Source organism: Diabrotica virgifera, chromosome 5, assembly GCF_917563875.1.
Source record: "Diabrotica virgifera virgifera chromosome 5, PGI_DIABVI_V3a".
Classification (NCBI taxonomy): Eukaryota; Metazoa; Arthropoda; class Insecta; order Coleoptera; family Chrysomelidae; genus Diabrotica; species Diabrotica virgifera.
Window position 1 is genome coordinate 264,111,692 of NC_065447.1, and position 27,550 is coordinate 264,139,241.

At 32.1% G+C, this 27,550-nt stretch overlaps 1 protein-coding gene and 1 long non-coding RNA gene across 2 annotated transcripts in view; both read left to right on the forward strand.

Annotated features, from left to right (window-relative positions):
• Window positions 1-805: 805 nt before the first annotated feature.
• On the forward strand, window positions 806-2,719 carry LOC126885332 (uncharacterized). Its single transcript, XR_007698391.1, has 2 exons — window positions 806-989; window positions 1,581-2,719. It is a non-coding gene; the product is annotated as an uncharacterized LOC126885332 (long non-coding RNA).
• Window positions 2,720-5,595: 2,876 nt separating this feature from the next.
• LOC114329978 (tubulin-specific chaperone D) overlaps window positions 5,596-27,550 on the forward strand; it is a 43,466-nt gene continuing 21,511 nt past the window's right edge. The window contains exons 1-8 of the mRNA XM_028279277.2: window positions 5,596-6,025; window positions 8,098-8,366; window positions 8,633-8,883; window positions 10,139-10,358; window positions 10,418-10,796; window positions 12,465-12,734; window positions 12,864-13,185; window positions 15,592-15,963. Of these exons, the coding sequence (XP_028135078.2) occupies window positions 5,663-6,025; window positions 8,098-8,366; window positions 8,633-8,883; window positions 10,139-10,358; window positions 10,418-10,796; window positions 12,465-12,734; window positions 12,864-13,185; window positions 15,592-15,963 (2,446 nt within the window). The 5' untranslated portion in view covers window positions 5,596-5,662. The remainder of the gene's footprint in view (window positions 6,026-8,097; window positions 8,367-8,632; window positions 8,884-10,138; window positions 10,359-10,417; window positions 10,797-12,464; window positions 12,735-12,863; window positions 13,186-15,591; window positions 15,964-27,550) is intronic.

The window sequence follows — 27,550 nt, forward strand, 5'->3', positions numbered from 1 at the left end:
ATCATCAGCGTATCTCAGGTTATTTATGATCATGCCATTAATTCTAATGCCTATGTTTATTTCATCCATTGTCTTACTTAATATGTCTTCCGAGTACCTATATATTAAATAATATTGGTGAAAGTATACACCCTTGTCGAACACCTTTTTTTTCATTTCTATTTCTTCTGATGTTATGTCTTCTATTCTCACTGCCGCTTTTTGGCCATAGTATAAGTATATAGTGAGCCTATAAGGGTTCGTTTTTCCTTTAGAAGTATGGAAACCTAAAAACTGTTAATTGTAATAAAATGAATTATTCTATACCTATACAATATTGTGACAATCAATTGATATCAGCCCTGGACAGATAACGAAGTACAGGCATATTTGTGCTCTTCACAATTTGTTAGTTCTTGAGTGGTGAATCAATATCTATGAGAGATTTTTTAATTTTTGCATACTGGTAAACAAAAGTATGTTAAGTCTGTTTTAGACTATAACATAAAATGATATAAGAAAATGGTATACTAAGTTTTGTCACAATGTAAAACAGGAAACAAAATCTGTTAACAGAAAATGTTATACAAATTAGAACATGTCCTATTTGATAACAATTTTTAGTACACAGGCATGCGCAGTTAGGTTATTTTCGTTATACTGTCACATTGGTTCTTTTAAGGTTAACTTTTCTTTTAAGAAATGTTGCAATGGAAGCAGCTGATAATAATAGAGTTTTCTTATCCATCATTTAAAATATATCTATGTAATATAAAATATCGAAGATAAAAGTAACTAGTTAAATGTTGAGAAAAATGAGGTTAAAATATTCTTAAAAGAAAATAAGAAGAAGAAAATTGAGGTTAATAGTACATGTACCATCACAAAAATATAAAAAAAGTACTTATTTAGGATGTAATGCGCAGAATCACATAACATATTTTGATACCAAAATGTGACAATATAATACACAAAACTTCTTGTATTAATATTGTACACAATCATTTCATGTAAGTTTTTGTTATACCATTTTCTTATATCATTTTATGTTATAGTCTAAAACAGACTTTACATCTCCTACTGTAAGTAAAACTGTAAACAATTTAAAATGATTGATTTAACATGTAGTGTTACCACTTTAAATTCTTAACCTGTCCAAATCAACCGGAAACAAAAAGCTGACAAGTTTCTTTGCTAGTGACATGTGAGCGACTTTACTAATTTGACTTTTAGGCATTAATATTTATTTTGAATTGACTTTATTTATTTTTAAATAAGAACACTTATATTAATTTAAATACACAGACTTACTTCATATTATTTATTTACCACACTAACTTACAAGAATAATAAACACTTAATAGTATTTAATTTATTAGGAAATACTACACATAATCAAATCTAATTTATATTGTACTTTACAAAATTTATCTAATCAAAAATACCTCCAAATCGTACGCTCTAATACAGTATCTCGTCGTGGCTTTATTAGACTTCTCACTCATTCACAATCGTTGCCTTAAATACTATTTACAGTTTTTCTAGAACAAAAAGAATGATAGCGTCATTTACCTGTTAAAAGAGTCTCCCTTTGATTCTAGAATGAAAATAATATTTACATAAAATAAAGTAACATTTACATGTATCCAGAAACTGGTGCCACTCTCACTGGAATGCCAGTGGCATGAAAAATAGACCACCTTTCTATTCAAAACAGCGCTGGACTGGCGCAAAAAGTGTTTACACTTGAACAAAACCCTATACAAGATAACTCTGTCACATCCTTGGTAGAGGAAGAAATTAGAATAATCACAAGAAACTTCCTTGATGGACAACGGATCATCCAAGTAACGAATCAAGACTGCTAAATACCCCTCCTGGATTTGAAAGGTGACTGAAGAAACCATGGCCAACAGACTTAATAAATTAACTATTTATATGAACTAATATAAAATATATTATACAGGAGAGTTGCCACATGGCAGCTTCTCCCTCATGTGTTCAACATTCACACCATTTACTTATAGCTTCATGATCAGATGGTAAATTAAATTGTGTATTAAATAAAAAAAAATGTCAAAATATTTTTTATACCTAAAGGTGGAGCAGAATCTATTTCCTGAATTTCAGTTATACAATTTTGATCGCTTATGGAAGATGTTTGTTGTCCTTTATATACTTTCTTATTTTGTACACCAATCCTTTTTCTCGGCGATTCCAAATTCAATTCTTGTTCTGCATTACTTCCAATCATTGCAGGAAGTATTTGTATTGTACGATGACCTGATACTAAAGATATAGGAAAAGTCAAACAATGAGGAATGCACATAACTTTCCCCTTGTTGCCATATTCTAAATTTGAAAAAATATATAGAGAATAGTCAGGTTTTTTTGATATGCCATTCCTATTACAGCAAGCATTTCATTGGCTAGAATTAGTGACGAGTATAATATATGATGTCATGGTAACTGACGTCTGTCATAATATTGGAGGTTATATTTATAATGTCAAATTATTGTTTTCAATTTATATTTTATTTATTTAGTTTATATTTTAACAACGGTTTATTTTTTAAATAACTTTACTTTCCCTTCTGTATCCTTGATTGGTCGTTTAGGTTCGTAATGGTTTTCTTGTATGGTAGGTTTAGTTAGGCATTAATTTTAAGAAATGTTGCTGGCTAAATGGGCACAGCTTCCAAAGGCCACAAAAGAAGAAGAAAAAATAAACAAACAAAAATCTTACATAACCTTCTATCTAAGTTTTCTATACTATAGGAAAACATGACTGACACTGGGTGCATTCAGATGACCACAGCGGCTGGACAGCTGAGCCAGCAGTAGCTGTCAGACGTCACCGCTGGAAGTCAGCCGCTGAGAGATTTACTAAGCTTTCCCTATCACAGCTGGATACAACCACTCAGCCGATTTCTGCTGACAGTCAGCTGCTATGGTCGTCCAAACGCACCCACTTATACGCTCTGAGCTTCGCTGGTGTCGCTCCTAGCGGATTACTAATTCAACTTTCACCAGTAATTTTTAAATTTATTATTTAATTTTATCGCTTAATATTTACAACGCAAAAAAGTAATTAAATTGTAATCGATTTTTTAAAAATTTTGCTAACTGTTTTAACGTTCTCTTAATGAAATATTAATTTCTTACTTCAGATACATTCACAATTATCGTGTAGATGGCGCTTAGATGATTTATATCTAATTATAATTAGATATTACAAAATATTAAAAAAACTTAATTCAGTATTTAAACCGTAAGTATACTTAAGATAAAAATATATCACAGCTTTGACCAACTAATATTTTTTCTAATTAATGTTTTTAATTTCAATTTTAAATTATTCACTTTGACATTTATGTCAAATTTCCAGTAAAGGTTTACAGACTTGTCACTACTGGCTCTCGCGATTTTTTAATTATCCCCTCTACCTACGAGCTCAGCGTATATTACAGATACAGTTGGAAAAATGAAAGAATACCCATGAACGATCACATCAATCACTTAATTTATGTGTGTTATCTTTTTCTATAAATAATAAACGTTTGTTATAGAAAAATATAGGAAACACAAAATAAGTGATTGATGTGATCGTTCATGGGTATTCTTTATTTTTCCCACTGTAGTTATCTTTGTTTCACACTCTTAAAGACAAAGAGAAACAGTGTCACCTGTAGTTGCTGTGGTAAATACATACCGTCGAAAAAATGAAAGAATACCCATGAACGATCACATCAATCACATATTATTCAGATTATTAATAATCTATCTCTCTCATTTATTATTTATGAAAAAAAAACAGCAAATACAAAATATGTGATTGATGTGATTGTACATGGGTATTCTTTCATTTTTCCGACTGTATATGTTTTTATTTGGCAACAGCGCTTGCTTCCAAACTTAACAGTAGTGAAAAACTAATAAATGAGGAAAAATTTGTTGAATTGGCTTGCCGTCAAGTTTGTATGAGTACCAGTGGGTTATATTTCATTAAATATAATATGAAGTGCATGCCTAATTGTTTAACTTTTAGTTTATCATACTTTAACAATGAATTGGGTGGCTCTCTGATCCAATATAAGTACTGTTATTATTTCCACTAAAAATGGTTACAGGAACAATTTTTTAAATTTTTTGATTTGATTGATATGACACATTTTTAAAATTCTGATCAGTCTGACGTAGAGGACATTTTGTTTGAATAATAGGTTTGTTCTAGCAAACAGTCGAACTAGTCAGCAAACAGTTGGTCAGTGAGAGAACATAATACAGTTACGAGTGCTATCCCCTCTACTCGCGCTGGTCCACTATTCGCTAATGGTTTCAGACCGTTTGAAACTCGTGCTAAAACAAACCGATTGTCTGTAAGAAACAAATCACAATAACTGAATAAAACAGATTTTCCCACCTACCTCTATCCAAAGTATACATTTCCTGGCCTCATTGTAGGGAGCATAGTCATATTTTTTCTCCCTAGGGAAACAAAGTACTTTTAATCCCTAGGGAGTAAAAGTAAAAGTGATGTTGACGTCATACTATGTCATAGCATAGATGAAATAACTTATTGACACCCTATACTATTACTCTATTTTCTATTAGGTAAGTATCCATACATTTTAAATTTTATTTATAGATGTTGCAAAATGGTAAAAACAGTAAATTGTTATTTTGATTTAAAAATTTTTCATTAATAATTTGATAGTTATACTGTACCTACTTGTTAGTTTTAGTTCTCTAATAAATTTTGTTAGTTCTATTGTTGATTGAATACACAAATTCCTGTATTCAATTATGATTCATGTATTCAATCAACAGTTATATAAATATTTTAAAAATGGAATAATGACTTATTTGAGGGAGGTGGAAAAATGTATAACATGGGAGAAGTGCCTTTTCCTCCCTTGAATGATTACTGTAGTAAACTAGTCAACTTTATTCTTGGGAGGAAAAGGTGCACTTCGCTCTCTTGTTATACAAATATCTATAGGTGTTAAATTGGTGAATAAACAAAAAACCAATATAAATAATTAAATACTTTCGCTTTCTTCTCTAAATATTGTTGGTACAGCATTGCATTTTAATTTTCTGCTGCCATCTTGTCTAACTTTTTTCCACATGTCAGAAGTAGTGTTCCTAAACATTCAAAAATTGAATACAATATTTTTTAATGATATAAATATTATAAAGAGAATGCATCAAATGCAAATACTCAATTAATTTTACTTGAAGAACTTACTTCACATACAACAGCATATTTGTTTGGATCTTGTTTTAACCCTATATTTTTAATCCACACTTTCCATCGTTCAGATTCTTTTGGGAAAGAATTCATTTTCACATTATTTTTCCCCAATCGACTTCGCAACCTTTTACCTTAGAAGAAGGCATTTTTCAACCTGAATAATAGTATGTAATAGTAATTTAATATTTCTCGATCTATCTAGTTAAGTGAGGTTAAACCAGAGTAAACGAAAAATAAACAAGATCATCTGTTTACCCCTTCCAAATTAATCCGGAAATCTGAGCAAAAGATGGCGGAGCCAATCAGCTTTTAGCGTATACGATGGCAACACTCGTCTTGTCATGTCATTGTCTTATTGACTTTAAAATTAAAATTTATTAAATTTGTATTGTATATTTGTGTCAATGGAAAATGAAAATATAAAAAATGTCTAATAAAAGTAATAATGAACTACAAAAAGAGGACGAGCCGTTCGGTTTAGGATGTGCTTTAGAATACTTTACCGAACATGAGGAAGTTCTCAAAATAATAGATAATCTTAAAAACACTGTAAATGCCGAAACTTCCATTGTTGAAAGAACACATGAAAAGTTTTCTTTTCTTCTTAACCAATATATTGAACAACCTCACCTAATAGATTCCCATATAAATGAAATACTAGAAAAATTTATAGAGATTGTGAGAAATCCCACAAATGATATGAAACTAAAACATTTAACATTTAAATTCCTTTTTGTTGTTGTGAATGTAAGAGGATACAAAGTGATAATAAGGCATCTACCTCATGAGGTAATATATATTCAATTTATTTCTATAAGATTGACATGGTACACTTCTTTTTCCTGAACTTTTCCCTTTTCAGTGGTCTTCTTTCTACACTTCTTCATCACTCATTTCTGTCCATTGTGTGTTCTTTACCACACATTTCTACTACAGGCCCATGGCATGATGAACTATCCTCTTCCACTCTCACTTATCGTTAGCTCTCCTTTTCCAGTTGGTTATGTAAGTCTTGTCATGTCTTCTTTCATCTCATTGCTCCATCTTGACTTCGGTCTTCCCCTTCTCCTTCTTCCTGCCAACTCACTATATACAGTCGACTTGCTTTAATTCAAACCTGCGATAATTCGAACCTCTCTATAATTCAAAGTTATCACTAGTTCCCTACAAAATCTCTTTATATTTCGAACTAAATCCATACATTTTTATGCACTTGGTAATTCGAATGAAAAAAGTACAGTTTTCTGTACTTTTTCTTCTGCGCTCTCTTTTTCTGTACCTGCTTCAAAAAATCAGTTTTCTTAAAAGAAGATCAGGAAAATCTTCCAATACTTATGGATGATGAAGAACCAGCAATAGAACCATTAGTTGACATCAGCGGTCTGAGTTTTTCTGACTTTGTTTAAGTGGATGAAGATGCTGCTGTCTCAGGTTCACTAACCAATGGCAAAATTTTATCTGCGACAGATACGAATGAACAAAAGTAACGATGAAGATAAGTACGATACATAAGAACCTTTGGCAGAGGTGTCAGTTAAGGAAGCAAGATCCTCATTCGATATCTTTCTTACAAACCTTCTGTCTACAAGACGAAAATGGTGAAAAAGCATTTCAGGCACTTTTTCTCTTAAAAACAAATTATTGAGCAGTCTGAGCGGCAGCAATGTGCTTTGAAGCAAATCAGTATAATACAGTTCTTTCGAAAGATTGATTAATTCACATTATGAATACATACATGTATGTACACGAATGTACCTCTAAACTTTTGTCATCATTATAGAATAGCAGTTCTGTCTCTCTCTTGGACCATCACTCCTAGTGGAGTATTGGGCGCATCTGCGTTTCTTGGCCGATAGTGTAAGACGGCTGGTGGCCAGCTCAGCGCGTCTTCTTGTGTTTATTCTCTGGTTAATCTGCGTACCAATTCCTTCCATTCTCCTCTGTTTCTTGCTTTGTTTTTCACTTCCCCCCAACTTAAGCCGATTCTGTTGTGTTCTCTGGTTACTGTTTTCTTCCAAGTATTATCTGGTCGTCCCCTCTTCCTTGTACCCTCAGGTTGATATTCGAGTGCTTGTCTTGTGATGTTACTAGGATCTTTTCTTAACGTATGGTCGATCCATTTCCATTTCTTCTGTCTGATTGTTGCTATTATACTGGTTTGTTTCGTTCGTTTCCATAGTTATTCATTTGTTATTATATTAGGCCAGTAAATTTTTAAGATCTTTCTTAAGGACCTATTTACAAAAGTCTGCAGCGTCTTTGTTGTGCTTTCGTCGTGCTTCCAAGTTTCTGCTCCGTAGAGTAATATGCTTTTTACACATATTGAATATATTGATTTTTGTTGACTCTGTTATTTCACTTGTTTGCCAGATTTTATTTAACGCATTGAAGGCGAATTGTGCCTTCGTTATTCTTGCTTGTTCTTGCTTGTATGTCTTTCATAGAATAGCAGTAATAAATAATAATTCATCAACACTTAATAATTCGAAGTTTTATTTAGTTTCTCTCACAAATTTCAAACCATTCGATATTTCAAACACTCAATAATTCGTAATAATTTAAGAGTCCCTCGAGTTTCGAATTAACGAGAGTTGACTGTATTATCATTTTTAAGACTCTTACTGAACTCATTCTCTTGACGTGGCCCAGCCATCTAATTCTTTGAGCTCTTGTTACTGCTAGTATATTAGGTTCTTGATAAAACTCTGATAGCTCCTTATTTTGTTCTTCACATCCATTGTCCATTCAAGCTGTTTTACTTATAAAAACCAAAAAGATTTCTGAATAAATATTAGTGTTTTGTATATTTAAATTGTCTTAGTTTATATATTTTAATATGATATGTTTTATTCTAATTCCAGGTAACAGATTTTGAACCAGTACTCCAACTTTTAGAAGCTCAAACTCCAGATGATGCCAATACTTGGACCACCCGGTATATCTTATTATTATGGTTATCAATCATTGTAATGATACCGTTTCATATGTCCAGATTTGATGGTTTTGATCAGAAAGAAACTTCCAAAGTTACTGTTATGGATAGAATTTTGAATCTCATTAAAACATATGCTGTAGTCCCAGATAAATGTAGAGATGCTGCTGCATGTTTGTCACATCAGTTCATCACAAGGTTCGTAATTAACCCATTCCCTGCTGGTCACACCACTGGAGTCACACCAACTCTTTACTTTACAATAATATACTGTTACTATGCAACAAGTAGATACATTTTAAACACCTCTAACAACTAAAATCGTTGTTTACATGTACTGACTGTCTTATTGAAATTTAGTATAGTAATTCTCAGTCACTCGATTTGGCTTGTAACTATGTAATGTATTTCTATCACTCTGTATAATTTAAGAAAACTTTTTTTTATATATATTTTTGTTTTAGAAATGATGTTAAAGAAAAGCATCTGTCTTCTTTCTTAGAATGGGCAAAAGCGTTAAGTCTTTCAAATGATAGCAACGTGTTTGTCATATATGGATCTTTAGCTTGCGTGGCAACTATATTGAAACATGGAAAGAGAGAGGACCTTTTGCCATATACGAGAAATTTACTACAGTGGGTAGTAAATGCTGAATTCAAGAACAAATCTGGCTCAAACATACAGAAGTTGGTTTATAAAATAATTCAAAGAATAGGTAATATTAATTTTCATAAAAAATTGTTTACAAAATTTTTGTATTGTATAGAAAAATATCTTTCTGTTGTACCGAGAATATTGTATTTATATGTAGAGTTCTTCAAATTTTATGAACACAATGACCAGGAAATGACCTGGCTTGAAGAAGTTCCTCTTTCATCCTTTCCAGGAGTTAAAGCATCATCTCTACATTGACAGTTCGTTTCGTCCATTGTAATGTTACTTAGAGCTTAAAATATAGAGAGAGAGAGACATACTTTATTGATACAATGTACCAAAAGGCCATCGACCGAAGTCTTTCAGCCAATTTACACAATTAATATACATTATTACAATATATGTTTTATCACTTAATCACAATATCACTGACAATTAGTTACAATACAGGTGATGATTTGAATAGAGTTGTTTATTGTCTTGATGTATAGCAGATTTCTTCAAAAAGAGTTCTTCCTGGATATCTACGGGCACTGTCCTCTGGTATCTTCACAATGTGGGGCTCAATCAAATTTTTGTTATTGTCATTAATAAAGAGATATTTAAACAGCTTATTGAGTCTCTCATTAATAGGTTCAATTCCAGTTTTATCGTACAGCATTCTGTTTGATGGATTATGAAGTGGATTATCAGGATGACATATTCTAGTGATTTGTCGAAGGCTAGTTGTTTCAGCCACTTTTATATTATTTTTGGTAGGACCTTTACAATTATAGAAAATTGTAGAACCATACTCCAGCATGGGCCTGCAAATCATTTTATAAATATTGGCTGCTGTTTCAATCGTAATTCCCTCATTCTTGTATGTTAAACTTCTGAAGTGTTTTGCTCTAGTTATAATTTTCCTTTTTATATCTGCTGCTTTGTGGTGGTTGAGCTTCAATTTGTTATCTAGGTGGGTCTGTATTTGTTAAATTTCCATAATACCTTTCCAATGTTTCGGCATGTAACCTTTAGTCAAATAATAGAACATAGTAAGGTGGTTTACTAATGCCTGGTTGCACCAACGTATCTTAAGCTTAGATGTGCCTTAATCTCAGCTGACTAGAACATACCCGTTTGCACCTTGAGCACCTTGATCAATTTTCAGTCACGGATTGCCATGTGGATTGCATCTTAAGCTTCGTCTCAGTTAAGACGTGCTAAGATAAAAATAAAAAATTATGAGCTTAGCTAAGCTGGAGCTTAGGATTTGTTGGTGCAACCAGGCATAATAGTGTAATATACTGTACTATTTTTAATTAATAATCTTTTAGGTTTAACATTTCTTCCTCCAAGGATAGCTACTTGGAGGTACAAACGAGGAAATAGATCATTAGCTGCTAATTTAAGCTCAGGAGACAACTCTGTTTCTCGTACATCAAATAGCATTGAAGAAGAGACTGATACTGAGGATATAATTGACGTACCGGATGAGATTGAAGAAGTAATAGATCAGCTGATACAGGGGCTCAGAAGTACCGATGGAGTAGTGAGGTCTGTTGTTTTGTACTTTCTACTATGTTGAACTTTTCAAAAACTAAACTATATTTTAGGTGGTCAGCAGCCAAAGGAGTGGGCAGAGTAACAGCCAGGCTTCCTAAAGACCTCGCAGATGATGTTGTAGGATCAGTTCTAGAACTGTTTAGTCCTAGAGAATCAGATATGGCTTGGCATGGTGGCTGTCTGGCTTTGGCAGAATTGGGTAGGAGAGGACTTCTTCTACCAGAGCGTCTCCCGCAAGTTGTCCCTGTCGTTTTGAAGGCTCTAGTGTATGATGAACCAAGAGGTTATTCCTCTGTAGGCTCTCACATAAGAGATGCTGCTTGCTACGTGTGCTGGTCATTTTCTAGAGCCTATGACAGCCAAGTGTTGGGCCCTTACGTGAAACAGATTGCGAGTTCCTTGTTGATTGTTACGTGTTTTGACAAAGAGGTTTGTATTTACACATTGAATATTATGTGTGTATCATAATCATCATTATCATCAACATTGACTCTACAACCCATGGTGGGTCTTGGCCTGTTCAAGAATCAGCATCCATTCCTTCTTCTCCTTCATCTTGGTTTTATAATTTCGCACTCCTAACACTCACAAGTCGTCTTTCACCTGGTCCTTAAATCGTTCTCTGGGCCTGCCTCTTCTCCTCACTAAATCCGGTCTCTGGCTATAAATGTGTTTCAACGGCTTCACATAATTCATTCTCTCTGAGTGGCCTAGCCACCGCCGCTTGTTTATTTTGATAAGATCTACCAATACTAGGCTCACTGTAAGTTCACTTGCTCAGAATTATAGCTTCTATGCCATAATTCGTTTTCCTGCACACCTTTATAGATATGCCCGCGGATTTTACGTTCAAAATAGTCTAACCATTCTTCATCACTTTTTGTTATCTTCCACGTTTCTGCCGCGTAAGTGAGGACGGGCTTGATTAGAGTTCTCTATATCAATATTTTTGTTCTTTTTGTGACTATGTTTGATGTTAAAAAGTTTCTTTAATCAATAGTATGCTCTATTTGCTAGATATATACGTGTGTTAATTTCTCCACTTACCGTATCACTTTGGTTGATTTGTGAGCCTAGATATTCGAACTCTCTTACTCATTTGAAAGTATATGTTCCAACCATTAGATCTTCAGGTTCTGCTACTTGATTAATATTTGTAACCTTCATATACTTAGTTTTATTAGTGTTAACTTGTAGCCCCATTCTTTTTGATGCTGCTTGCAATGCCTTGAACGATTGAACAAAGGTCCGCCTTCCTTCTTGCTATGATATCATTGTCATCTGCATACGGTAGTATTTGTTCACTCCTATTAATAATGTTCACTCGTGTTATTATTTCAGATTCTCTAATAGCTTTCTCTATGGCAATGTTGAATAGAAGGCACTATATAATACTATCCTTTTGTCGAAGTCCGGCTTGCGTCTGGAAAGATCTTGATATTCCATTCTGCACTATAACCTTACACTCGACTGTTGAGAGGGTTGCTTTCACCAACTTCACTAAGTGTATTGGGATATTATCTCCTACATCACTAAGTGTATTGCGTCTATATTCTACCATGGCTTTATATAATGCGTTTCTGTCTACGCTGTCATACGCTGTAATGCCTCTGTAGTTATCACAAACTGTTTGGTCTTCTTTCTTGTGAATTGGTACAATTAACCTACGTTGCAGTCTTCTGGTAGTTTCGCCTGCTTCCAAATCAGTTCTACTAGCCTACTTATACTAGCGGCCAGATTTTTTGCGCCATGTTTTGAAAAGTTCAGATGTTATACCATATGATCTAGGAGCTTTGTTTTCTTTCAATTTTTGTATTGCTTTGATGACTTCTTTCTCTGTTGGGATGTTATCTTTCTCTCTTTCGTCGTGCATGTCTTCAAGCTGTATTTCTGCTTCTTGCAACCTCATCTCACTTCTTATATTTAGTTTACCCTCAAAATTTTCTGCCCACCTTTCCAGTATCTCGTCCTGATCACCAATTATTTCTCCTGTTCTGTTTCTAAATATTTATGTGTTTGTATGTGTGTATTATGTCAATCATACAATTGAATAATTGAGTTGACAAAAATATATAATAGATTTTTTATTTTTTTAAGATTAACTGTCGTCGTGCAGCATCAGCAGCCTTTCAAGAAAACGTAGGTCGCCAAGGAAGCTTTCCTCATGGAATAGACATTCTTACTACTGCTGACTTTTTCTCAGTCAGTATTCGAAGCAATGCTTTTCTTAATATTAGCGTCTATATCGCGCAATTTCAAGAATATTCTATACCTTTAATTGATCATTTACTCGTTCGAAAAGTCGATCACTGGGATCCTTCCATAAGAGAACTGACTGCGAAAGCTCTACACAATTTAACGTCAAATGTAAGTAATTCAAATTTTTTTTTCTCTAAATTTGGCTCCAATACATGAATTGAACATGCAGCACGTAGCAATTTTTGGTACTTATTTCAATACAACTAAAATTAAATAATTTATTGAAATTTTTTTTAGAATCTTGAATATATGGTACTATCAGTTCTCCCTAGTCTACTAGAAAAAACAAATACCATAGACCTAAACGCAAGGCATGGCAGTGTCATATCGATTGGTGAGGTTTTGTATGCCATATCAAAAATTACCAAAAATCAATGCAAACCTATAAGTTCGTCAATTTCAGAAGATATTTTAGAGAAAGTAAAGGCCCTGATACCCAAATTTAAAGAAAAACAGTATTTTAGGGGTTTGGGAGGAGAATTAATGAAGCAAGCATGTTCAGATTTTATTGAGAAATGTTCGCTAGCTTCTTTACCACTTCATGAAGATCCTGTAACTGGTAAGTGTTTACTGTAAAAACGAATGATTATACTACACTCAAGAGCAAAAAAAATGACTCAAAACTGTTCAAATCACTGTTTGGCAAGTGATTATCCACACACAATGTAAATTTACAAGAAAGATTATTCTTATAGAAAATTAACTAAAGAAAGATAACTTTGTATAGTGAGGAAATATATTATGAATGAGTCATTATGTAATGAATATAAAAGTAAATTAACATAAAAATCTGAGTAAATCAAAATTAATACTAAGTATTTCCTCCTCTGCGTTGTATTACACTTTCCATGCGACTTTATTAAGTTAGTTCATCATCATCATCATCATCATAATTCAACCCGGATCTATCCACTGCTGGATATAGGTCTCCCTCAGTCTTTTCCATGCATTTCTGTTTTGTGCTGCATGTTTGCATCCAGTTTTTGTCGATCCGTTTTATGTCATCACACCATCTGGTGGGCGAAAGTTACTTACTGATTCCTGAAGAATCTCTTCCCACTCCTCATCTAATGCTGTTTTTTGCTCCGCCACTGTCACTGGTGTTGGATTACGGATCCGAACTCTGCGTTTGAGCTTATCCCATAGGTGCTCGAAATGAGAATTATATTTGGACTTCAGTCCATTGTCGTTATATTGGTGTTGACCAAGTACTCTTTCGTAATCCGCGCTGTGTGCTATCGAGCGTTGTCATGCTTTAGCATGAAGCCGTCACCCATGTAGCCGGTGTAGAGAACAACATTGTGTTGGAGAATATCCGTAGGTAATATAACTATCCGCTGTTAAAACCCCTCCGCGACCCCCACCACCGGGCACAAACACAAGCTCTGTTTTTCCTTCTAAAGTTAAAGTTCCCCAAAATATCCACAAACCCTTTCTTCATAGCTCACTGTTTCGAGACTGCAGCATTGGACAAATCGTTCTCCGGGCCTCCGATAGACGTGTCGTCTTTTGTTATTGCTTTACAAGCACATTCGACTCTCATCAGAGAATAAAACTCTGCATGATTGGCCAAGATCCCAATTGACATGAGGTTTGTTCCAACTCGATACAAAACCGTTCTTGAACGGTTCGTGAACCGCGCAGTAACGAAAAATGTGTTACTGCGCATAATTATTCGTTATTGCTCATGCGCGTAACGATTCAAGAACGGTTTTGTATCGAGTTGGAACAAACCTATTTTCTCGGGGCAAACTGAAGTCGAGCTTGTTTCTGACGTGCGTTCAAATTGGGCCGTGTGTTAGCTAGTCTGGGAGTCAACGTGGCAACCTTAAGCCTTCTCCTAACTATGCACTGAGTGATGGTGACACTTCGAACATTCCTCAATGATTATTGAAGCTCATCTCCTGTCACGTGCCGATTCTGCAAGACACTCAGGACAATAAATTGATCATCCCTCTCTGTCATTACACGTCGCCGATCCGAATCTGGTCTCCTGGTAGCGACGGTAAGCCTTTGAGACTGCCGACTTCGTCATAGGGAGGCGACGGGCGACAGTCCTCTGACTATATCCCTCTCGTAATTATGCAATTACCTGGACCGCCTTAGCTGGTGAAGTATCCATTTAATAAAATATTCACTTACTGGACTGTGAAGTGTACACACAGGTCAACGTTTGAAAAGCGACTGAGACGACCGCCGTCAAATTCATGGAATTTGACGTCAAATTATGTCAAATTCATGGAGGTCTGAATTGCGTAGGCGTAGAGCATGTCCGTTACAATGTTTGCTGCATTCCCTATGACTATGACAAACAGTAGAAGACAAATTTTACAACACGTTGCCAATTTGCATACAACAATTATTTTTTGGAAGCTCTATGAGAGAGAGTATTTTTTGCATTAATTGTTTTAATTCAAAGAACAAAAGATGAAATTACTAAGCATAAACTACAATTTATCGTGTGAGTTGATTTTTTTGCTCTGAAGTGTATATGGAAAAACATTATTAAAGGTTATAGATAAAGGTAATGAAAAAACCTTATTAATAGATAAAAGGCATTATATTTAATTTCTGTGGCATCATTACAGTTGCTTTCCTGATGAGAACAAAAGAGTTCGAAATGGTCCATAGAAAGATGGTAATGATCTCTGAATCGAAATTAAATATAATGCCTTTTATCTACCCACGGTTTTACTCACGTATCAAGTACTAAGAAGCAGATTTGTTGATCTTTACCTCGGTGAATTGATATGTTGTGGAGTGCAACTATGTAGACTCCCCATGTCTCTACATTTATCACCCTTTTCCTTGCAATTTTTAGAAGGATGGGAATAGATATAAGAGAGAATCTGTTTCCGAACTAAGAAATCCAAAGATTTTATTATTTTTAAACATTTATTTGTTTGAAAATGGAGTCTTTTGGGTTTCGACATTTTTTTTCCTTATTAATACTTTAAAATTTTAGGTGAATGGCTCCAGCTTGTAAACGAATGCCTATCATACGAGGTCACTACTATTCGACTAGCTGCAGTTAAAGCCCTTCCTACTCTTCTACAAGAATACTTCTTCCAAGATCTTAGTCGATGTGATGAAATTGTTAAACAATACATCAAGGAGTTATCTACAACAACTAATGAACAAAGTCGAATGGGCCATTGTTTGGCTTTAGGAGTTCTACCCAGACTTATGCTAGAACGAAACTTAGACGCAGTGGTTAGATCTTTGGTCGAATGTGCAACTAGTACTCCCAATACCATCAAGTGGGCTGAATGTAGAAGAGATGCTATAAAAGCTTTGACTCTTGTAGCTGAAACTATGGTCGATAATATCGGAAAAGGTAATAAACTAGGCGGATCTGTCAGATAGGAGGCCATAGGAGTCATTTTTCCATAGGAGTAATTTTTGCATAGAGTATGTTTTTTGCTGGAATCACTTCAGTGATTCAGTGACTTCAGTGACCACTATATCAATAATCACGATATATGTCAGTCGCAAAACCTTAGTCAATCGCATAATTTTACAAATTTTACATGAAATTTAGTACATGTTTCATTACATTATATAAAGTTTTTCTAGGTGGATTATGAAGGGTGCAGTGGTCAAAAAAATTTAAAGACAAACTACATATTTTGCTCCATTTTTCCCAATTATTGTTATTTGTTAATAAAATTATATTAATTTTAACAATAAACATTAAAATTTCAATTTCTAGGCTGTCAAATGTTATGTAAAACATGTCCCTTTCCACCATATAATAGGGTCTAGTTATTCAATTGATTTTACAACGTATGTTTTTCCAAAAAATCCCCACTTAGATTGATAAAGTCCAAACTCAGTTCCCTCAACTTGTTCTTCCCTGCTTAAATGAACACGATTCTAAATATTTGCACGTTAATCTAGTACCAAAACAATAAATACTGACACTGTAAACACCCTTAAGGGTGGTTCATAGGATTCCTCAGCCCCGGCTACTTTGTATAAAAGTAATGATAAAAATAAAAAAAGAATGTGTGTGTACTTTGTACGCACTCAAGAAGTTATACTTCTGTTATATAATTTCAACGAAATAAATATATGTGCTAAACAGTTTATTTGTATTTAAAAAAAAAGTATGTAAAAAAAAGAATTGAATCGTCCGGGAATTGAACCCGGGATCTCTCGATCTCTGGTCCAATGCTCTACCAACCAAGCTATCAAGCCCCGTGTTATTGACGTCTCGGATATAATTACACATCACGGTGACAAATAGATCAAAGTGAAGTATAAAAATAGATATATTTTATTATCTTACGCCCGAGGAAGACAAATCCAAAGACACAAAAATTATAATAAATAATACGTTTACTAAAAACACTAATATATTCTTTTTATGACTTACTAGCTGACCCGGCAGACTTCGTACTGCCTCAATAGATAAAAACAAACTGTTGTATACAATAAACTTAAAATTAACAAAAGGAATTCGTAATTAATAAACAAAAATGCTCGATGTGAATGAGGTTTTATTATTATTTTTAATTAATTACACATGATGTTTGAAATAATAAAGTTTAGTTAGAAGTAACAAAATAAAGTTTGTAGTGCAACAGTTACAATCTTAAATTATCTTATAATGAATATAACAGCTTTATTATATCTACATTCAAAACAACCATCTATTTATTATTAGGTTCGGGGAGATTCCAAGTCTATAGGTGTTGATTAAATAAAATTAAATTCAATTAAAATTAAATAAAAAGTAAATGAAGTAAATTAAAATTAAATGAAATTGAATAAACGTAAATAAAAATAAAAAAAACTGAATAAAATTAAATACAAATAAATAAAATCATATTAACTTAAATACAATTAAATAAAGTTAAAAAAGAATTAAATAAAAATAATAAATAAATTAAAAAATAATAATAAAATTAAATAAAAGAAAATATAGTCTAATAAAAATAAATAAAATTTAATAAAATGAAATAAAATAAAATAAACAAAAATAAATAAAATACTTAAACTAAATAAAATTAAACAAAATGAATTAAAATTAAATAAAATTTTATAAAATAAACAAAAATAAATAAAATACTTAAACTAAATAAAATTAAACAAAATGAATTAAAATTAAATAAAATTTTATAATTTGCTGCTTGTTCTTTTCGTGTGCTCAGAATTTTTCTCCTGCTTACGGTTCCGTTTAGAGATATTTTTTGAAAATTTCGCAAAATTAAAAAATTCATATTTTGCCCAATTTGAGTCCCAAAGTTAAACTGTGCCACTTCTCTTCTATGAAATTTGTCGCTCGTTCTTCTTCTGTCCTCAGAATATTCCTACGGCTTGAGATATTGTATTTCGGGCACCGATTGTGCTAGACAAAAAATTTTAGTACGGTTCTGCTCGGAATTCAGCAAGGAGTCTACCTACTTAATTTCATATTTTTCACGTCATTATTGTGAGAGTTACGGCGTCATGGGCAACCCCCTAATGACATACGGGTATGAAATATAGACAGCAACCTACTCCCAGTACAGTCCAATATACCTGCAAAATTTCATAAAAATCGGTTAAGTCGTTTCGGAGGAGTATGGTAACAAACACTGCGACCGGCGAATTTTTATATAGATGTAAAATATTTAAATGGCTATTAAAAAATAACGGTCTGAGATAAAAAAATTGAAAATTTAGGATTGTATGTATCTTTTGCTTGTACATCTCATAAAAATAGTAAAAAACGGTTTTTCCAAAAATTAAAAAAATATATCAGGGGGGGCAACACCCCTTATGACGTACGGGTATGAAACTCCATATTATCCTATTCCCAGACCGCTAGAATATACATGTAAAATTTCATAAAAATCTGTTCAGTCGTTCTCGAGTTATAAATGGTGTAACTAACACAACCTCGACTTTCTTTTATATATATAGATGTAAAATATTTAAATGGCTATTAAAAAATAACGGTCTGAGATAAAAAATTGAAAATTTAGGATTGTATGTATCTTTTGCTTCTACATCTCATAAAAATAGTAAAAAACGGTTTTTCCAAAAATTAAAAAAATATATCAGGGGGGGCAACACCCCTTATGACGTACGGGTATGAAACTCCATATTATCCTATTCCCAGACCGCTAGAATATACATGTAAAATTTCATAAAAATCTGTTCAGTCGTTCTCGAGTTATAAATGGTGTAACTAACACAACCTCGACTTTCTTTTATATATATAGATGTAAAATATTTAAATGGCTATTAAAAAATAACGGTCTGAGATAAAAAATTGAAAATTTAGGATTGTATGTATCTTTTGCTTCTACATCTCATAAAAATAGTAAAAAACGGTTTTTCCAAAAATTAAAAAAATATATCAGGGGGGGCAACACCCCTTATGACGTACGGGTATGAAACTCCATATTATCCTATTCCCAGACCGCTAGAATATACATGTAAAATTTCATAAAAATCTGTTCAGTCGTTCTCGAGTTATAAATGGTGTAACTAACACAACCTCGACTTTCTTTTATATATATAGATGTAAAATATTTAAATGGCTATTAAAAAATAACGGTCTGAGATAAAAAATTGAAAATTTAGGATTGTATGTATCTTTTGCTTCTACATCTCATAAAAATAGTAAAAAACGGTTTTTCCAAAAATTAAAAAAATATATCAGGGGGGGCAACACCCCTTATGACGTACGGGTATGAAACTCCATATTATCCTATTCCCAGACCGCTAGAATATACATGTAAAATTTCATAAAAATCTGTTCAGTCGTTCTCGAGTTATAAATGGTGTAACTAACACAACCTCGACTTTCTTTTATATATATAGATGTAAAATATTTAAATGGCTATTAAAAAATAACGGTCTGAGATAAAAAATTGAAAATTTAGGATTGTATGTATCTTTTGCTTCTACATCTCATAAAAATAGTAAAAAACGGTTTTTCCAAAAATTAAAAAAATATATCAGGGGGGGCAACACCCCTTATGACGTACGGGTATGAAACTCCATATTATCCTATTCCCAGACCGCTAGAATATACATGTAAAATTTCATAAAAATCTGTTCAGTCGTTCTCGAGTTATAAATGGTGTAACTAACACAACCTCGACTTTCTTTTATATATATAGATGTAAAATATTTAAATGGCTATTAAAAAATAACGGTCTGAGATAAAAAATTGAAAATTTAGGATTGTATGTATCTTTTGCTTCTACATCTCATAAAAATAGTAAAAAACGGTTTTTCCAAAAATTAAAAAAATATATCAGGGGGGGCAACACCCCTTATGACGTACGGGTATGAAACTCCATATTATCCTATTCCCAGACCGCTAGAATATACATGTAAAATTTCATAAAAATCTGTTCAGTCGTTCTCGAGTTATAAATGGTGTAACTAACACAACCTCGACTTTCTTTTATATATATAGATGTAAAATATTTAAATGGCTATTAAAAAATAACGGTCTGAGATAAAAAATTGAAAATTTAGGATTGTATGTATCTTTTGCTTCTACATCTCATAAAAATAGTAAAAAACGGTTTTTCCAAAAATTAAAAAAATATATCAGGGGGGGCAACACCCCTTATGACGTACGGGTATGAAACTCCATATTATCCTATTCCCAGACCGCTAGAATATACATGTAAAATTTCATAAAAATCTGTTCAGTCGTTCTCGAGTTATAAATGGTGTAACTAACACAACCTCGACTTTCTTTTATATATATAGATGTAAAATATTTAAATGGCTATTAAAAAATAACGGTCTGAGATAAAAAATTGAAAATTTAGGATTGTATGTATCTTTTGCTTCTACATCTCATAAAAATAGTAAAAAACGGTTTTTCCAAAAATTAAAAAAATATATCAGGGGGGGCAACACCCCTTATGACGTACGGGTATGAAACTCCATATTATCCTATTCCCAGACCGCTAGAATATACATGTAAAATTTCATAAAAATCTGTTCAGTCGTTCTCGAGTTATAAATGGTGTAACTAACACAACCTCGACTTTCTTTTATATATATAGATGTAAAATATTTAAATGGCTATTAAAAAATAACGGTCTGAGATAAAAAATTGAAAATTTAGGATTGTATGTATCTTTTGCTTCTACATCTCATAAAAATAGTAAAAAACGGTTTTTCCAAAAATTAAAAAAATATATCAGGGGGGGCAACACCCCTTATGACGTACGGGTATGAAACTCCATATTATCCTATTCCCAGACCGCTAGAATATACATGTAAAATTTCATAAAAATCTGTTCAGTCGTTCTCGAGTTATAAATGGTGTAACTAACACAACCTCGACTTTCTTTTATATATATAGATGTAAAATATTTAAATGGCTATTAAAAAATAACGGTCTGAGATAAAAAATTGAAAATTTAGGATTGTATGTATCTTTTGCTTCTACATCTCATAAAAATAGTAAAAAACGGTTTTTCCAAAAATTAAAAAAATATATCAGGGGGGGCAACACCCCTTATGACGTACGGGTATGAAACTCCATATTATCCTATTCCCAGACCGCTAGAATATACATGTAAAATTTCATAAAAATCTGTTCAGTCGTTCTCGAGTTATAAATGGTGTAACTAACACAACCTCGACTTTCTTTTATATATATAGATGTAAAATATTTAAATGGCTATTAAAAAATAACGGTCTGAGATAAAAAATTGAAAATTTAGGATTGTATGTATCTTTTGCTTCTACATCTCATAAAAATAGTAAAAAACGGTTTTTCCAAAAATTAAAAAAATATATCAGGGGGGCAACACCCCTTATGACGTACGGGTATGAAACTCCATATTATCCTATTCCCAGACCGCTAGAATATACATGTAAAATTTCATAAAAATCTGTTCAGTCGTTCTCGAGTTATAAATGGTGTAACTAACACAACCTCGACTTTCTTTTATATATATAGATGTAAAATATTTAAATGGCTATTAAAAAATAACGGTCTGAGATAAAAAATTGAAAATTTAGGATTGTATGTATCTTTTGCTTCTACATCTCATAAAAATAGTAAAAAACGGTTTTTCCAAAAATTAAAAAAATATATCAAGGGGGGCAACACCCCTTATGACGTACGGGTATGAAAGTCCATATTATCCTATTCCCAGACCGCTAGAATATACATGTAAAATTTCATAAAAATCTGTTCAGTCGTTCTCGAATTATAAATGGTGTAACTAACACAACCTCGACTTTCTTTTATATATATAGATGTAAAATATTTAAATGGCTATTAAAAAATAACGGTCTGAGATAAAAAATTGAAAATTTAGGATTGTATGTATCTTTTGCTTCTACATCTCATAAAAATAGTAAAAAACGGTTTTTCCAAAAATTAAAAAAATATATCAGGGGGGGGCAACACCCCTTATGACGTACGGGTATGAAACTCCATATTATCCTATTCCCAGACCGCTAGAATATACATGTAAAATTTCATAAAAATCTGTTCAGTCGTTCTCGAGTTATAAATGGTGTAACTAACACAACCTCGACTTTCTTTTATATATATAGATGTAAAATATTTAAATGGCTATTAAAAAATAACGGTCTGAGATAAAAAATTGAAAATTTAGGATTGTATGTATCTTTTGCTTCTACATCTCATAAAAATAGTAAAAAACGGTTTTTCCAAAAATTAAAAAAATATATCAGGGGGGGCAACACCCCTTATGACGTACGGGTATGAAACTCCATATTATCCTATTCCCAGACCGCTAGAATATACATGTAAAATTTCATAAAAATCTGTTCAGTCGTTCTCGAGTTATAAATGGTGTAACTAACACAACCTCGACTTTCTTTTATATATATAGATGTAAAATATTTAAATGGCTATTAAAAAATAACGGTCTGAGATAAAAAATTGAAAATTTAGGATTGTATGTATCTTTTGCTTCTACATCTCATAAAAATAGTAAAAAACGGTTTTTCCAAAAATTAAAAAAATATATCAGGGGGGGCAACACCCCTTATGACGTACGGGTATGAAACTCCATATTATCCTATTCCCAGACCGCTAGAATATACATGTAAAATTTCATAAAAATCTGTTCAGTCGTTCTCGAGTTATAAATGGTGTAACTAACACAACCTCGACTTTCTTTTATATATATAGATGTAAAATATTTAAATGGCTATTAAAAAATAACGGTCTGAGATAAAAAATTGAAAATTTAGGATTGTATGTATCTTTTGCTTCTACATCTCATAAAAATAGTAAAAAACGGTTTTTCCAAAAATTAAAAAAATATATCAGGGGGGGCAACACCCCTTATGACGTACGGGTATGAAACTCCATATTATCCTATTCCCAGACCGCTAGAATATACATGTAAAATTTCATAAAAATCTGTTCAGTCGTTCTCGAGTTATAAATGGTGTAACTAACACAACCTCGACTTTCTTTTATATATATAGATGTAAAATATTTAAATGGCTATTAAAAAATAACGGTCTGAGATAAAAAATTGAAAATTTAGGATTGTATGTATCTTTTGCTTCTACATCTCATAAAAATAGTAAAAAACGGTTTTTCCAAAAATTAAAAAAATATATCAGGGGGGGCAACACCCCTTATGACGTACGGGTATGAAACTCCATATTATCCTATTCCCAGACCGCTAGAATATACATGTAAAATTTCATAAAAATCTGTTCAGTCGTTCTCGAGTTATAAATGGTGTAACTAACACAACCTCGACTTTCTTTTATATATATAGATGTAAAATATTTAAATGGCTATTAAAAAATAACGGTCTGAGATAAAAAATTGAAAATTTAGGATTGTATGTATCTTTTGCTTCTACATCTCATAAAAATAGTAAAAAACGGTTTTTCCAAAAATTAAAAAAATATATCAGGGGGGGCAACACCCCTTATGACGTACGGGTATGAAACTCCATATTATCCTATTCCCAGACCGCTAGAATATACATGTAAAATTTCATAAAAATCTGTTCAGTCGTTCTCGAGTTATAAATGGTGTAACTAACACAACCTCGACTTTCTTTTATATATATAGATGTAAAATATTTAAATGGCTATTAAAAAATAACGGTCTGAGATAAAAAATTGAAAATTTAGGATTGTATGTATCTTTTGCTTCTACATCTCATAAAAATAGTAAAAAACGGTTTTTCCAAAAATTAAAAAAATATATCAGGGGGGGCAACACCCCTTATGACGTACGGGTATGAAACTCCATATTATCCTATTCCCAGACCGCTAGAATATACATGTAAAATTTCATAAAAATCTGTTCAGTCGTTCTCGAGTTATAAATGGTGTAACTAACACAACCTCGACTTTCTTTTATATATATAGATGTAAAATATTTAAATGGCTATTAAAAAATAACGGTCTGAGATAAAAAATTGAAAATTTAGGATTGTATGTATCTTTTGCTTCTACATCTCATAAAAATAGTAAAAAACGGTTTTTCCAAAAATTAAAAAAATATATCAGGGGGGGCAACACCCCTTATGACGTACGGGTATGAAACTCCATATTATCCTATTCCCAGACCGCTAGAATATACATGTAAAATTTCATAAAAATCTGTTCAGTCGTTCTCGAGTTATAAATGGTGTAACTAACACAACCTCGACTTTCTTTTATATATATAGATGTAAAATATTTAAATGGCTATTAAAAAATAACGGTCTGAGATAAAAAATTGAAAATTTAGGATTGTATGTATCTTTTGCTTCTACATCTCATAAAAATAGTAAAAAACGGTTTTTCCAAAAATTAAAAAAATATATCAGGGGGGGCAACACCCCTTATGACGTACGGGTATGAAACTCCATATTATCCTATTCCCAGACCGCTAGAATATACATGTAAAATTTCATAAAAATCTGTTCAGTCGTTCTCGAGTTATAAATGGTGTAACTAACACAACCTCGACTTTCTTTTATATATATAGATGTAAAATATTTAAATGGCTATTAAAAAATAACGGTCTGAGATAAAAAATTGAAAATTTAGGATTGTATGTATCTTTTGCTTCTACATCTCATAAAAATAGTAAAAAACGGTTTTTCCAAAAATTAAAAAAATATATCAGGGGGGGCAACACCCCTTATGACGTACGGGTATGAAACTCCATATTATCCTATTCCCAGACCGCTAGAATATACATGTAAAATTTCATAAAAATCTGTTCAGTCGTTCTCGAGTTATAAATGGTGTAACTAACACAACCTCGACTTTCTTTTATATATATAGATGTAAAATATTTAAATGGCTATTAAAAAATAACGGTCTGAGATAAAAAATTGAAAATTTAGGATTGTATGTATCTTTTGCTTCTACATCTCATAAAAATAGTAAAAAACGGTTTTTCCAAAAATTAAAAAAATATATCAGGGGGGGCAACACCCCTTATGACGTACGGGTATGAAACTCCATATTATCCTATTCCCAGACCGCTAGAATATACATGTAAAATTTCATAAAAATCTGTTCAGTCGTTCTCGAGTTATAAATGGTGTAACTAACACAACCTCGACTTTCTTTTATATATATAGATGTAAAATATTTAAATGGCTATTAAAAAATAACGGTCTGAGATAAAAAATTGAAAATTTAGGATTGTATGTATCTTTTGCTTCTACATCTCATAAAAATAGTAAAAAACGGTTTTTCCAAAAATTAAAAAAATATATCAGGGGGGGCAACACCCCTTATGACGTACGGGTATGAAACTCCATATTATCCTATTCCCAGACCGCTAGAATATACATGTAAAATTTCATAAAAATCTGTTCAGTCGTTCTCGAGTTATAAATGGTGTAACTAACACAACCTCGACTTTCTTTTATATATATAGATGTAAAATATTTAAATGGCTATTAAAAAATAACGGTCTGAGATAAAAAATTGAAAATTTAGGATTGTATGTATCTTTTGCTTCTACATCTCATAAAAATAGTAAAAAACGGTTTTTCCAAAAATTAAAAAAATATATCAGGGGGGCAACACCCCTTATGACGTACGGGTATGAAACTCCATATTATCCTATTCCCAGACCGCTAGAATATACATGTAAAATTTCATAAAAATCTGTTCAGTCGTTCTCGAGTTATAAATGGTGTAACTAACACAACCTCGACTTTCTTTTATATATATAGATGTAAAATATTTAAATGGCTATTAAAAAATAACGGTCTGAGATAAAAAATTGAAAATTTAGGATTGTATGTATCTTTTGCTTCTACATCTCATAAAAATAGTAAAAAACGGTTTTTCCAAAAATTAAAAAAATATATCAAGGGGGGCAACACCCCTTATGACGTACGGGTATGAAAGTCCATATTATCCTATTCCCAGACCGCTAGAATATACATGTAAAATTTCATAAAAATCTGTTCAGTCGTTCTCGAATTATAAATGGTGTAACTAACACAACCTCGACTTTCTTTTATATATATAGATGTAAAATATTTAAATGGCTATTAAAAAATAACGGTCTGAGATAAAAAATTGAAAATTTAGGATTGTATGTATCTTTTGCTTCTACATCTCATAAAAATAGTAAAAAACGGTTTTTCCAAAAATTAAAAAAATATATCAGGGGGGGGCAACACCCCTTATGACGTACGGGTATGAAACTCCATATTATCCTATTCCCAGACCGCTAGAATATACATGTAAAATTTCATAAAAATCTGTTCAGTCGTTCTCGAGTTATAAATGGTGTAACTAACACAACCTCGACTTTCTTTTATATATATAGATGTAAAATATTTAAATGGCTATTAAAAAATAACGGTCTGAGATAAAAAATTGAAAATTTAGGATTGTATGTATCTTTTGCTTCTACATCTCATAAAAATAGTAAAAAACGGTTTTTCCAAAAATTAAAAAAATATATCAGGGGGGGCAACACCCCTTATGACGTACGGGTATGAAACTCCATATTATCCTATTCCCAGACCGCTAGAATATACATGTAAAATTTCATAAAAATCTGTTCAGTCGTTCTCGAGTTATAAATGGTGTAACTAACACAACCTCGACTTTCTTTTATATATATAGATGTAAAATATTTAAATGGCTATTAAAAAATAACGGTCTGAGATAAAAAATTGAAAATTTAGGATTGTATGTATCTTTTGCTTCTACATCTCATAAAAATAGTAAAAAACGGTTTTTCCAAAAATTAAAAAAATATATCAGGGGGGGCAACACCCCTTATGACGTACGGGTATGAAACTCCATATTATCCTATTCCCAGACCGCTAGAATATACATGTAAAATTTCATAAAAATCTGTTCAGTCGTTCTCGAGTTATAAATGGTGTAACTAACACAACCTCGACTTTCTTTTATATATATAGATGTAAAATATTTAAATGGCTATTAAAAAATAACGGTCTGAGATAAAAAATTGAAAATTTAGGATTGTATGTATCTTTTGCTTCTACATCTCATAAAAATAGTAAAAAACGGTTTTTCCAAAAATTAAAAAAATATATCAGGGGGGGCAACACCCCTTATGACGTACGGGTATGAAACTCCATATTATCCTATTCCCAGACCGCTAGAATATACATGTAAAATTTCATAAAAATCTGTTCAGTCGTTCTCGAGTTATAAATGGTGTAACTAACACAACCTCGACTTTCTTTTATATATATAGATGTAAAATATTTAAATGGCTATTAAAAAATAACGGTCTGAGATAAAAAATTGAAAATTTAGGATTGTATGTATCTTTTGCTTCTACATCTCATAAAAATAGTAAAAAACGGTTTTTCCAAAAATTAAAAAAATATATCAGGGGGGGCAACACCCCTTATGACGTACGGGTATGAAACTCCATATTATCCTATTCCCAGACCGCTAGAATATACATGTAAAATTTCATAAAAATCTGTTCAGTCGTTCTCGAGTTA